The sequence below is a fragment of the Talpa occidentalis genome, unplaced genomic scaffold (genome assembly GCF_014898055.3).
Source record: "Talpa occidentalis isolate TD23 unplaced genomic scaffold, MPIMG_talOcc4v2.1 talOcc4.14, whole genome shotgun sequence".
Lineage (NCBI taxonomy): Eukaryota > Metazoa > Chordata > Mammalia > Eulipotyphla > Talpidae > Talpa > Talpa occidentalis.
Window position 1 is genome coordinate 22,827,643 of NW_023601433.1, and position 14,984 is coordinate 22,842,626.

The following is a 14,984-nucleotide window of genomic DNA, read 5'->3' on the forward strand; positions in this document are numbered from 1 at the left end:
TCTGGTGAATTCTCTCACCCTCCCGCGCTTCTGACTGTACTCAGTGCATGTATAAACAAAACAAACAAACAAACAAATAAATAAATAAAAAAAAAAAAAAAAAAAAACATAAAGAGTTTATTTTCTTTAGCAGCAACTTGTCAAGAAGTTGAATTATCAGTTTCTTTTGTTTAAGAAAAATCATCCTGGAAATGACTTGTTGAATTTGAAGCACTAATTAAAGACTTAATTAGTTGGCAAAAAAAAGAAAAAAAAGAAAAAGAAATAATCCAACTGCCTATTAAGAGAATCACACCTTCTAGGGTGGGCTTTTTCTTGTTCAGGTACAGGTAATATTTTTCTATCTCAGTGTGGGTAATGAGTACATATTAAAATATTTTAATCCACTCTCATTAGTGTATATTAACTTGGCTATTTAAAGACGGTAAAGACGGACAAGGTCACATTGTGCTGAAGTCTATTTGCCATCTGTCAGTCAGATGGCAGGGGTAAATATGTTAGGTAGTGAAGAATGGGTGTGAATAAGAGCACAGATTTAAGAAAGCCCTTGTAGGAATTTTGGAAAGGTCTTTCTTGAGTCAGAATGAAGCAGAATTTACAAAAATCTCAATGATCTATAATGATAAAAATAAAGGAAGCACACAAAAATATCTGTATTGGATAAAATCACAACCACTAGTCAGAAGATAAACTAATGAAAACAAAAATAATTATTTTTAATGAATAAAGTAATAGTAATTTCCTTAATATCAAACTTTTACTGAAGGTTGAAGAAGAAAACAAGATGCACAAAAATAGTGAAATGGAATTATCAGAGAATATTTGTGATGTTGCTATTGATAACCGTGGATTAATTCAACAAACAAAGAATGGGAAAACTGATAACCAGCACTTTCCTATTATGGAGAATGAAGATTCTGATAGGTAAACCTAGTTAGCATATATTTAATAGTAGGTACTTGTTATTTTTTTATAAAACAAATTATAATGTGTGCTAATATCGTCATTAACAAATTTTATATTTTTACTGGAGACATTCAGGCCTACTTTAAAAGTAAGATTGCCCTCACCACCCAAGATAGTCTGATTTCTTCTTTCATATTATATGTGCCTCACGCTATTTTAAAAATAATGTCATTTAAGTATTACTATATTTTAAAATAAAAAATACAGTGGTGATCTAATTAGTACTACAGTGTCTGAGAGTCATTACTTTAGGCACCTCACTCTCAAGCTTTTGCACAGAAGCTTCACAATTTCCTAACTCATCACTATAAAATTCTATCACATAAAATTCTATGAATTTTATACTTCTCCTAGTCTTTGTGCATTAAAGACTCTCCATGTATAATGTTTTTTTCTCGTGCGTTTTTTTTCCTGGTGACCTTCTCTGCCATCCCTCTTCTTAAAGCCTTCCTTGTGCTCACTTAACATTTCATATGACAATTCTTCTATAGCACATTATATCATAATTGTATATCTGTTTTTGAAGCAAGAAAAATATATTTCCTTGCTTACAGATGGTACTTCATACTTCTTGTGAATTAATAGACAAATGAATGTAGATAAATGTTGGAACTGTACAAAATATCAGTACTGTACAAAATAACTATTCTAAATATTGACCTTTTTGTGGATTTTTAAAAGTAGTAATCCTGGCTTGCCTATGAAAGAAGTAAAGAAAAATGAAAAATAGCAAATGGACAGTCAAAGCATCTGTGACTACATCCATGTTTGAGAAGGCTGGTTCCCTAACTGGTGGTGTGCTTCAAGTGAATGATGACAGCAGCTTAAGTGAAGTAGATCAGAATGATGGAAGGTAAATTCTCTAAGTTCTTTATTTCTAGGTATAGGAATATTAGCAGTGATTACTTTTTCTGGGAATAAAACAACTATAATGTAGTGTACAGTCCCCGACAAGAGAGTTCTAGAGAATATCAGAGAAATACTGTTGAGAGGTTACAATAGGACCAGTAACTTTGATGAGAAAGTTTCAATAAATAGTTGCCCTTCAGCCAGTTTGTGGTGAGTGAGTGTGAATTGCTCCTTTATAGAAGAATATATACGGAGAAAGACAGTAGAAAAATGGATAACTTCAGAAGAATGTGGAGTTCGAGGGAGTTTTCTTTCTTATCTTAGATATTTATTGCCGCGGACCAGCACAGCGATGGACGATGAGGCCGTCTCAGGGTTGAGAGACTGCGCAGGGTGGTCAGGGATTCGATGAATAAATGACACACAGACACACTTCAAGAGAGTGAAAATCTGAGTGCATCTTTATTAAGCTAGTGGTCAGTATATATATGTTTTTCTAAAAGCATAGGAACAGTGAACATCAAAGAGATCAGTTTGCTCATAGACTTAGCTTAATTGACAGGGCAGTGATTTATGTCCGAAGTTACATCTGGACCTAGCCTCATTCCTAATTGGACAGGCTATAAATTCTTTCTGCTGTTTTATATAATTATTTTCTAGTTGCACTAACTATCATTTTTACTCATAATTAATTGTCATGGGTGAATTTATTTTATAATGCAGTTAATATCAAAGGTACTAAAGTTAAGCACATAATAGAAAGATTATTAAACTAACAATTCTATTATAACACAGTGTTTAGTAATGTTTCATTTGCATTAACCTAATTATTAAATTAGGTATGTTTTTTAATTAGCAATCAATGACCAGAAAAAAGGAAAGATTTTAGAAAGACAGTTGTAGCAGAATAAAGTTTGTGGGCCTTGAGAAAGCGAGATAAGGTTCCAGGTGGTCAGCATTTCTTTTAATCATCTTTGTGGCAGCTTCTGGTGGTCATTATTTCTTGGCAGGCATTCGGCTTCTCTGCATCTTAGGGAGTTTGCTGTTCTCCCCCTGCGCGCATGGTTCCTTGCCCACGCCGGACCTCAGGGACCATGGCAACAGCCATTAGCCCTGAGGGTCACTGCAGGGGGGGGGGGGTGCAGCAATTTATGCTCTTGGAAATGATCCAGTAGAGAAGAACATGTTTATTAAATTTGATTTTGTTTGTATTACCAATGTTAGAAACTTGTTGACTGTCAGCTTGATCTATATTTAATGATTTGCTAATATTATTTGTAGTACATTTTCTTTGTTCATTAATATTACTCTTTATGTATTGCTTAATCCCCTCTCTAGAAAATTAATTACATTGCAGATATTTATTTAAAAAAATCTAGTCTCAGTTATTCTCTGTATTAAAGTAGTTAACATGCATCTGAAATAGGTGTTTGGTTATTTTTTTTAGGCTTATAAAAAAACATCTAAAGAAAGGAACAAGGTACAGTAAAAATTAATTGATAAAAAATATTATCCTGGGACCTCCCTGGTGGTGCAGGGGTTAAAGTCTCAGGGCTATCAAGCTAGTGCCAGCCACTGCAGCATTAGTTCAATCCCCAGACCCGGGGAGCTGACCCACATATGGGGCAGCAGACCTCTCCTAAATCACCTGCTGCTCCCCGCAGCAGTGTATTTCAGTAGATCCGCCTGTTCTGCTCCTCACTGTGTCTCTGGTGAATCCTCTCACCCGCACCATGCCTCTGGCCTATAGTTCTTATATGCATAATAAATAAAAATAAATCCTTAAAAAATATTATTCTGTTGTGAAAGAAATACATTATAAAAGGTAGAATGAAAAAATAGAAAGTTTTCCTAAACTTCAGAGAGGTTTATTTTGAAAGAGTGATGTATAACACTAGTTATATATAAAGGTAGTCTTTTGATAAAAACAGTAATTAAAAAGAAGTCTCTTTTTGCTTTTATATAAAGATGGATTTTTATCACCCTTGCATATTTAGTATGTTTCCTAAATATTTTGAGAACATTTTGAAATAGCATTGCTCATTTGTAGGTCAAGAAGCAAATTAATTCTGTGGATAACCTGGAGGACTTAACTCAGTCATCTGAAACAGCTTCAGAAGATAGTGAATTACCTTACTCTAATTATAAGAATTCTATGTTGCTAATTGAACAACTTAGCATGGATTGTAAAGGTAGGATTTTATAACTATAAAGTCTTTTCTTTACACTGTGGGGTTTTATACACCATTTATCTAGTACTGCATCATAAAGCACAGGTATAATGTTATTCATCTCAGAACTGTTTTATATTAAATTGAAATGAAAGCAATTGTATACACTCAGCCAAAGAGCTTTGAGAATTCTCATTGTACTCTTGCTGACTCTGGTGTCTCCTAGGCCTTCATTCAAGGTCATGTACCATTATTTCCCTCGTGAAATACTGAAATAACCTCAGAGCCGTTCTCCCTGCCATTCCACTTTCCAAAACCTTGATTGTGATATATTTTCAAAACTTCAGATCTCATCATGTTAACCCCTTCCTTAAATCCAGCTATTGGAATAAGGTTAAAGACCACAGTCTTCTCACTGCATCTCTTGTCCTTCTTTATCCATCTGCGTCTCAGGCACTGCCATGGTGGTTCTTTCTTGCAATAAGACTTTTTGTTTGTTATAGTTTAGTGATGTAAACTGTACATATAGCAAGTGTGTCCCTGGGTCACTTGACCATGTCTGTACACGGGAAACCATCACTGCAATCAAGATACTTAATGTATGCGTCACCTCTAAAACATCTCCTCACGACCATTTGTATTCCTTTCAGCTGCTGCCAACTTTTTTCCTCAAGTAGCTGTGCCATTTGTTTTCCATTTTGTGTCTATTTTCATTTTTTAAGAGCAAAAATGTTTGATGTCCGATTTAGGTGGTGGTTCTTTACATGCCTTTTGCTTTGGGTGTTCATTTTAAGAAAACTTTGCTTAGCACAAGGTCACAAAGATTATGCTACCTTTTATAAATTGTATAGTTTGAGGTCTTGCATTGAGGTCATTTTGTTCTATTGACCTTGTGAGCTTTTTTCACATCTGTTACAAAGTATGGAGATGTTGTATTGAGACCCTCAGACCATGCGCACCTAGCACCTAACGGTGATACTGACATATAGTTGGTTTCAATCTGTCATCATGCTGTTGGATTTCTGTTCATCCTATCTGCTCCTTGTTCCTCTTTTTTTCCTGCCTTTTTTTAGCTTAAGTAATTTTTATGATGTAGTTTTATTTCTCTTTTGGGCTTATTAGCTATATCTCTTTTGTCTTGTTAGTTTAGTGGTTGCTTTAGAGTTTATAGTTTTTGAGTAGGTAATCACAATTTACGTTCAAGTAATACTTTACCATATTATATACAGTGTGTGAGAAAATGACAATAGTTTACTTTCATTTCTGATCTTTTTTAGATCTATGGGACAATAGGTTTCATTAACTTTGGAGAGTTCTGGCCATTTTTTTCTTGAAATTTTTTTTCTTTCTCTTTCTCCTACCTCTTGGGAATTGTATATTAGCCACTTGGATTTTTCTCACATTTCACCTATATCATACTAACTCTTTTTTTTTTTGTAATGTCTAATATGTGTTTACCCCCACCAGTGTGTTTGATCTCTGACATTTTGAATTCTGGCTCTATAAGTCGTGTTTTTTTTGTTTTTTTGTTTTTTTTTTTTTAATAGCTGCCTTATCTTTTGGAGCTCTGTTTTAGGACAGTTAAGTTACTTTTCAACAAGGCTGATCCTCCTGTACTTGTTCTTATGATTAATCCAGTGACTCTGAAGCAGTGCTCAGCCCCGGCTTGGGTGTTACCCACTAGCCACTGTCCTGCGAATGAGGAGTTTTTCCAGCCTAGCTAATGGAGCAGACACTATTCCTGGTGCTATGTGAGCAGCCAACACTGTTTCCTCTACTTTTTTCTGATGGTTTTCCCCACTGGTCTCTGGTGCTTTCCTCACAAGGGTATATACACTATTGATTGGTTTTGCTGAATACCCTGAGGGACCCCTCTGCAGATCCCTGGGGTTCTTTCTCTCCACGGTTGTGACCTGTGATCTCCATCTACCTTGTTTTCACAGACTCTGTTTCATCAGCCCCACTGCAGTTCCTGCTCCCTGTGGCATGGCCTGGAAATTCTTGAAGGCAGTGAGCTGGGGCATTCATTAGATTAACTTCAGAAATCATTGACCTTCACTGCCTGAAGTTCTTTATCTTGAAAATTATTTTTGAATGTATTTTGTCTGTTTTGTCTTTGCTTGTTTCAGTAGGAAGTACCTGTTATTCCATGTTGGCTAGAAGCAGATCGCAGTAGAACTTCAGCACATGCTGTAAACTCCTAGAATGTTGTTCTTTCTCCTTTGCTTAATTGCTTCCTGTTTATCCTTCATTTCTCAAGGTAGCCATCTCTTCCTCTTCCTAGATCATGTTCTGTTAGTGATCATAGAATTCAGTTTGCTTACAGTATCTGTCAGAACTTAGCATTTTATTTGTCTTCCTCTGTCATTAGACATTAGCTAAACAATAGACAGAGTTCTTGTTTATTTTACCTACAAAGTTGATTATGTCTTCTACATAGTAGACACGACACTCAATATATAAAATAAATACATGAAGAAGTGAATATGAAAATCCACATCCTTTGTACACCAAAAGTACTTATATATTTATTTCTCTGTTTGTTTTCTCCCTGAGCAGATTCTGTGAGCTTATTGAAAATCCAGGATGCACTTCTTTCATATGAAAGATTAATAGAACTTAAAAAAAAATCACTGTCAATTGCTTTCGGGAAAAATTAAAAAAATGAAAAATAAGGTTAGTGGCCTACAAAAGGAGCTCTCAGAAACCAAAGAAATAAAATCCCAGTTAGAGCATCAAAAAGTGGAATGGAAACGGGAACTCTGCAGTTTGAGGTATTGATCATTCTGAATTTAAAGTAATGTATTACAGAGATGTAGCATAAGTTTTGTAAAACTTTCTAATTTACCTTCTGGGATTTTATAGGGGAGAAAACTTTACTACTATTATGATATAGAAATTCTTGTAAATAATATAGCAGCTTCTTAACATGACCACTTTTACTAATAATTTATTTTTTTTTAAATTTTTTTTTGGGGGGGAATAAGTCCATTTTATTTTCATTTGCAGGCCCTTTGCTTTTACACAAAAAGCAAAAATTTTGAGAACTTAATGAAAGAAAAGCAATATTGAAATTCATGAATCAGGTGACAATGCTTCCTCTAAGGTAACACATTCCTTTGTTATTTCTATTTCTTGGTTATAGTCTGACAGTAGGGATTCAAGTAGTGATAATTTGACAAATGCTCAAGATAAGGAGAAATCTGTCACCATTCACACACACAAAAGAATCTGTTAGAACAAGTTTCTGAGTACACTCATTGAAGCAATTTCTTGCTTTATGTGTTTCTAGTTTACAGTCATATACAATGCCAGATTATATTAGACATTTGATAATTTTACAGTGACAACAGGATATTTTATATTTACAGTTTTTTTCCCCATTTATATTGTCTTTTTATTTTTTTTATTTTTTTAAATAATAAATTTTATTTTTATATTCCCCATACAATTGCAACCCCCCCCATTCTGACCCCAATCCCTCCCCTCCCGCCCCTCACCCCCCAAAAAGTGTCTCTGGTTCATAGTTTTTTGTTGATTTTGATTTTCATTTTCTGATAGTTATTCATTTTCCTGGTCCCTTATTTAAGTTTTCTAGATTCCTGCTATGAGTGAGACCATCCGGTATTTTTCTTTTTCTTTCTGGCTTATTTCGCTGAGCATGATCCCTTCCAGCGCCATCCATGTTGCTGCAAATTGCATGTGTTTATCTTTTTTGAATGCTGAGTAATATTCCATGGTGTATATGTACCACATCTTCTTGATCCAGTTATCTATTTTTGGGCATTTGGGCTGTTTCCAAAGCTTAGCTATTGTAAATAGTGCTGCTATAAACATAGGGGTGCAGGTGTTCTTTGGAATTGATGTTTCTGTGTCCTTTGGGTAAATACCTAGGAGTGGAATTGCTGGATCATATGGAAGCTCTATGTTTAGTAGGTCCAGAAATCTCCACACAGCTCTCCATAGTGGTTGGACCAGTTTGCACTCCCACCAGCAGTGCAGAAGAGTTCCTTTTTCTCCACACCCTCGCCAACATTTGTTGTTGCTAGTTTTTTTAATATGTGCCATTCTCACTGGTGTAAGATGGTATCTCATGGTAGTTTTGATTTGCATTTCCCTGATTACAAGTGATGTTGAACATTTTTTCATATGTCTGTTGGCCATTTGCATTTCCTCTTCAGAGAAGTTTCTTTTTAGCTCTTCTGCCCATTTTTTGATGGGATTATTTTCTTTGTTGTTGAGTCTCATCAGCTCTTTGCAGATTTTTGTGATCAGTCCTTTATCATTAGTGTTGTGTGCAAAAATGTTCTCCCAGTTGGTGGGGTTTCTCTTTGTTTTTGTTATTATCTCTTTTGCTGTACAGAAGCTCTTTAATTTGATGTAGTCCCAGCTGTTTATCTTTGCCTTCACTATCACTGCTTTGGGTGATGTGTCTGTAAAGATGTCTTTGAGGTGCAAATCATGTAGTGTTTCGCCTATATTTCCTTCTATATATTTTATGGTTTCAGGTCTTATGTCTAGTTCTTTAATCCATTTTGAGTTGATTTTTGTGTATGGTGTGAGGTAGTGGTCAAGCTTCATTCTTTTGCATGTAGCGACCCAGTTTTCCCAGCACCATTTATTGAACAAACTTTCTTTGCTCCAATGCATAGTCTGTGCTCCTTTGTCAAAGATTAGTTGACCATAAATCTGTGGGTTTATTTCTGGATTTTCTATTCAATTCCATTGGTCTGTGTGTCTGTTCTTGTTCCAATACCATGCAGTTTTAATGATTATGGCTTTGTAGTTAGTATAGTTTGAAGTCTGGGAGTGTGATGCCTCCATTCCCTTCTTTTTTTTTCAGGAGAGCTTTGGCTATTCGGGGTTTTTTGTGATTCCATATGAATTTCATCAATAATTGTTCTATTTCTTTGAAGAATGACATTGTAATTTTGATTGGAATAGCATTGAATCTGTATATTGCTTTTGGTAGGATGGCCATTTTATTTTTTTTTTTTTTTTTTTCTTTTCATGTCTTAATTTAACTTTTTTTTTTTTTTTAAATATTAAATTTTATTTTTATATTCCCCCATACAATTGCAAACGCCCAATTCTGACCCCAATCCTTTCCCCCCGCCCCCAAAAAGTGTCTCTGGTTCATAGTTTTTTGTTGACTTTGATTTTCACTTTCTTATATTCATTTTCCTGGTCCCTTATTTAAGTTTTCTAGATTCCTGCTATGAGTGAGACCATCGGTATTTTTCTTTTTCTTTTTGGCTTATTTCACTGAGCATGATCCCTTCCAGTGCCATCCATGTTGCTGCAAATTGCATGTGTTTATCTTTTTTGAATGCTGAGTAATATTCCATGGTATATATGTACCACATCTTCTTGATCCAGTCATCTATTTTTGGGCATTTGGGTTGTTTCCAAAGCTTAGCTATTGTAAACAGTGCTGCTATAAACATAGGAGTGCAGGTGCTCTTTGGAATTGATGTTTCTGTGTCCTTTGGGTAAATACCTAGGAGTGGAATTGCTGGATCATATGGAAGCTCTATGTTTAGTAGGTCCAGAAATCTCCACACAGCTCTCCATAGTGGTTGGACCAGTTTGCACTCCCACCAACAGTGCACAAGAGTTCCTTTTTCTCCACATCCTCGCCAACATTTGTTGTTGCTAGTTTTTTTAATATGTGCCATTCTCACTGGTGTGAGATGGTATCTCATGGTAGTTTTGATTTGCATTTCCCTGATTACAAGTGATGTTGAACATTTTTTCATATGTCTGTTGGCCATTTGCATTTCCTCTTCAGAGAAGTTTCTTTTTAGCTCTTCTGCCCATTTTTGACTGGATTATTTTCTTTGTTGTTGCTGAGTCTCATCAGCTCTTTGCAGATTTTTGTGATCAGTCCTTTATCATTAGTGTTGGGTGCAAAAATGTTCTCCCAGTTGGTGGGGTTTCTCTTTGTTTTTGTTATTGTCTCTTTTGCTGTGCAGAAGCTCTTTAATTTGATGTAGTCCCAGCTGTTTATCTTTCTCTTCACTATCACTGCTTTGGGTGATGTGTCTGTAAAGATGTCTTTGAGGTGCAAATCCCGTAGTGTTTCGCCTATATTTCCTTCTATGTATTTTATGGTTTCAGGTCTTATGTCTAGTTATTTAATCCATTTTGAGTTGATTTTTGTGTATGGTGTGAGGTAGTGGTCAAGCTTCATTCTTTTGCATGTAGCGACCCAGTTTTCCCAGCACCATTTATTGAACTAACTTTCTTTGCTCCAATGCATAGTCTTTGCTCCTTTGTCAAAGATTAGTTGACCATAAATCTGTGGGTTTATTTCTGGATTTTCTATTCGATTCCATTGGTCTGTATGTCTGTTCTTGTTCCAATACCATGCAGTTTTGATGATTATGGCTTTGTAGTATAGTTTGAAGTCTGGGAGTGTGATGCCTCCATTTCCTTCTTTTTTTTTCAGTAGAGCTTTGGCTATTCGGGGTTTTTGGTGATTCCATATGAATTTCATCAATAATTGTTCTATTTCTTTGAAGAATGCCATTGAGAGGAGGGTTCTTGGTTTCCTGAAGAAGTTAGCAAAAAAGCAAAATAATTATTTATCAACATCAAAATCTGTTGGCCAAATAAACAAGAAGAGTGGTCCTGCCCTTCCAGTGAATGTGGATAGCAGGAGTCCTGACCAAGTTGAGATTCCCAAAAGGTAAAATCTATAAACTTTCCTTTCAGTTTAAAGGAATATTAGCAGTGATTACTGTGTGGGAAACAAGCAGCATAATACAGTTGACAGTCCAAGGCAAGAGAAATCTCACCCTGATCAGACTAATACTGCCAAACTATGAACTATGGGAATCACTTAGTGTTTTGCCCCTTTGTTGAGGGGACATTCATTTACAACCTGCGTATGATTTAGGGGATAAGTTCACACCTCATCAGATGGATGCTACCACAGGTCACCCTCCACCATCACACCCACGCTGCTTTACTCTAGACCGTAGGCCCCTCCTTTGTGTTCTCAACCCCTCTAACTTTCCCACTCTCACTCTCAATTTTTCAGTCCTATGTCCTAGATTTGTTTTTGGTTTTTTTTTGTCATTTGCTTTTTTTAGTGACTTTCTGAGGTCTGTTGCTGTAAATATGTTGAGCTCTATTTACAGTGATCTACAAGTTCAATTAATAGAAACATTCAGAATATTTTGCTTATAAGATTTTATAAATTTTTATTGTTCCACCATTTTGTTGTCCATTGAATGTCACAAAGAGGTGGTTTGATATAAAGTAGAGTAGTACCAAAAATACTAAATAATTCTGATTGGGTATTGCAAAATACAGCCGAAGAAGAAAATGGTCTCCTCCATGTCTGTGACACTAACCTAAGTCCTACAGAACTGTCCATCCCCTAATTTTTCTTGTGTTCACTCTGGTGTGAGAAACAATATCAGTAATTCAATTGGAGAAAAGTGAAACTTGCATAACAACAGCCATCCATCAAAAAGAGTGAACACTTTTGCATAATGGAAATCTCTTCTTCAAAATAATTTCTTCATTTGCTTCTCGGGACTTGTATTTTCTGAGGTTAAACTCATGTATCAGGTTCCCCCCAAGCATTTCTTGTTCTTCCATCTTAGTCTGTGTTTCCTATTTCTCTTCAACTGCATCCTCCTTTTATCCAAATTGAGGAGGAGCATTAACATTCAGTCCTTGATCTTCTGTCTTCTAACAAAAACATGACTGTTACTTTCTTGTATGTGCTAGTGATCCCCAATGTTATATTTGAACTGCAGACCTCTCCTGTCTCACCCGCAGCTCCCTTCAGCAGTGTCTTCAGTCTGTCTGCCTGTTCTGCTCCCTGCTCTGGCTCTGGTGAATTCTCTCAAACTCCCATGCTTCTGACCTGTACCCCAGCTCTTGTATAAATAAATAAATAAATCTTAAAAAAAAAAGAAAAGAAAACAGGACCCAATGTGCTTTTTGTCACTTCATGCAAGAGATAATGGCTTACAAGCCTGTGTATGATTTCGGTGCTAGTTTCATAGTTCATTAGATGTGTGTTACCATAAAATACCCGCTACCAAAGCACCCATAGTACTTTACTGTAAACTTTGGGCCTCTCTCTCTTCTGTCTCATCACCTTACCTTCAAATAGATTTAATTCTCCAGTTATATTTCCAGTGTATGTTTTGGTAGTGTTTCCAATTCCTATTTTGGTTATTTGTGGAAAAGCTTATTACAATAAATTTCTCAGTTTTCTATTCATGAATTCAATGAATAGAATCAATTCAATAAATAGACACATTCCAGAGACCTTTGCTTTTATTTGCAGGTATTATATGAATGCTTTGAATTGTTTGCCATTTAGTTGACCTTTGAGTGTAAATGGATGTGACTAAAAAAAGCATTGCAATACAAAAATAGTAAATAATCATGATTGGGTATTGCAAACTACAGTCAAAGAAGAAAATGGGATCCTCCACAGTCACAGTACAAAGCTTATGAGTCATACAGAACTGTTTGTCCATCCCCTAGTTCCTCTTTTATATTCACTCTTGAACTTGCACTTTTAATTTCTCCACTTACCGCTCTTCCAAACTGCCTTTGATCAGTCACCACCAAGTGTTCATTTTATCCACACATACTTTTTACACTGATGGGCTATATTTTCTTCAGTGGAAATCTCTCTCCTCCAACATCATATCTTCATTTAACTCCAGGACTCTTTTTTAAGGGGGAGAACTCATTACTAGGTGTCTGCTGTGCACTTCTCATTCTTCCACCTCAATATATTTGTCCAATTTCTTCAATCCCACTTCCTATTTTAGGGATTGAAGTATCCCAAAATTGGCTTTGATCTTTTGTCTCATGACTGCCACTTTTTATATATGCTAATGTCCTCCCAAATTTTCATTATTCTTTAGACCTCTTGTCTTAATTCCTCACCTTATACACTGCACCTAAGTCTCCTCTTAGATCCCTTGGTGTTGGTACTCGAACCCGCAGATATTAGAAAGGCCTATTTTTTTTTTCTATGAGTGATGCCAAATTGTGGTTCTTGGTGGGGACCTGATGAAGTAAAACTTATTTGGTCAGGACCCTGATGTCTTTCCAACAGATGGTTGTTTTAAAAGTTAATCTATTCTCACCCATGAGATATTTCTTAGAATTTTTCCATTATACCTGTTTCATACTGTTGGACTCTTGGAAAAGTCATGATACATTTTTGCTTGAAAAACACAGAAAAAATATGTCATGACTTTTCCAACAACCCAAAATTTTTCAATCAGTTGCACATTATTGCATTATAAATGGCCAGTATCACATGACACATCTTATTAGTACATTTTGCCTAGAGTCAATAGTATTTGGCAGTGAACTTAAACACTTGTGTAGCTTTCAAGATATATCAGAATTTCTGGGTCACTCATCTCTCAGTGTTTTGATCTTACACTTTCAAGTTTTTGGGAACACATAGTTGTGATGTGCCTTATATTTGTATGCATGTTGTAACCTCCATGTGGAATGGTTTTCTTCCCTCTGTGTCTTCTTACCTCCTCTGCAAAGCCTCCGTTGTGCTCACTTTCAGCATGCCATATATGTGCTCTTAGCTATCAGATAGTATCATGATTGCATATCTGACTTTGCAGCATGGGGTTTGTTTCCTTGCTTTTCATTTTTACTTCTTCATAAATATTTCAAAAATTAATTAATGACTAAGTTGTGGTATTTATAAAAGATGTTTTATTAGTCTTTATCAGAAGATTTCTTAATAAACATTAGCTTTTACATGGTTTGTTTTTTAAAGGACGGATCCTAGCTTGCAGAAAAATGTAGTAAAGGAAAGCCAAACTGATCCATGGTCTTCACCAGATTATGTGGGTCAAGTCAGCGAGCAGGCTGGTGCTGAACTTCCAGTGAATGTAGATGCCAGGAGATATGACTCAGATGAGAATGCCAGAAGGTAAAATCCATAATTCTCCCTCTAATTTTAAAGGAATATTAGCAGTGATTATTTGTTTGGAAATTAAGCAGCATGGTATAGTGTGCTAGGCAAAGTACGAGAAGGCTCAGCCTTTTCAGACAAATACTGCTAAAAGTGGAAAGAGGAGGTCCAGTGACATTTTCTTATTTCACTGAGGGAGCATTGTTTTTCAAGCCTCTGTATGTGTGGTGGGATAGGTTCACACATCGCAAGATGTACTTTACCACAAGACACCCACCATCACAGCACTCATAGTGCTTTAGTGTAGATCTGGGCTCCCTCTCTGTTCTGTTTTCTCTGTCTCCTGTCACCGTATAGTAGCATCAGTTCTGCAGCCATATTTCCAGGGCCTGTTTTGGTTTAATTTTGCTTGTTTCTTTGTTTAGTTATATTGTGGAGGAGCTTTTTTACATTAAATACTTTGTTTTGTATGAAAGATTCAATGAATAGATTCATTTCCATGAATGGAAACATTTCAGAAACCTTGCTTTCTTAATTTTATAAATATTTTGAATTGGTCTGCCATGTTTACCAATTATTACCACATTGAAAATTAAGAAAAATTTTAGTAATAAAACGTCCTGAATAATCAATATTGGGTGTTGGAATCTACAGTAAAACAAGAAGAGAACAGGATCCTCCACTGTCATACTACTTAGCTAAGTCCTAGAGCACCATCCATCCTCCTCATTTTCACTTTGAATTCGCTCCAGTAAACTTCTTACCCACCCCTCCTCCAAAGTTGCTTTTTAAAGATTACTGCCAATTTTTCACATCACTGTATCCACACATACTGTTTTAGACTGATAGGCTAAATTTTCCTTAATGGAAATCTCTTTACTGCAGCATTGCTTTCATTTGATTACAGGTCTGGCATTTTCAGAGGGAGAACTCACTTACCTGTGTCCCTGATGTATTTCCTTTTCTTCTACCTCAGTCTGTGTTTCCTAGCTCTTCAACTCCACCCTACTTTTGAGTAAAGTAAAAATCCCAGGATTCAGTCCTTGATCCTCTGTCACATGACTTTTATTTCC

At 35.9% G+C, this 14,984-nt stretch overlaps 2 protein-coding genes across 2 annotated transcripts in view; both read left to right on the forward strand.

Moving 5' to 3' along the window:
* The window catches only part of LOC119244417 (ankyrin repeat domain-containing protein 26-like), a gene marked incomplete at its 5' end in the record, with an annotated part of 48,519 nt that extends 44,616 nt beyond the window's left edge, over positions 1 to 3,903 (forward strand). The window contains 3 exons of the mRNA XM_054695460.1: positions 767 to 924; positions 1,648 to 1,819; positions 3,866 to 3,903. Of these exons, the coding sequence (XP_054551435.1) occupies positions 767 to 924; positions 1,648 to 1,696 (207 nt within the window). The remainder of the gene's footprint in view (positions 1 to 766; positions 925 to 1,647; positions 1,820 to 3,865) is intronic.
* Positions 3,904 to 7,055: 3,152 nt separating this feature from the next.
* Positions 7,056 to 14,984, forward strand: part of LOC119244411 (ankyrin repeat domain-containing protein 26-like) — a 42,949-nt gene continuing 35,020 nt past the window's right edge. The window contains exons 1-3 of the mRNA XM_037510198.2: positions 7,056 to 7,092; positions 10,511 to 10,677; positions 13,774 to 13,929. The gene's annotated coding sequence lies outside the window, so the exon portion shown is untranslated. The remainder of the gene's footprint in view (positions 7,093 to 10,510; positions 10,678 to 13,773; positions 13,930 to 14,984) is intronic.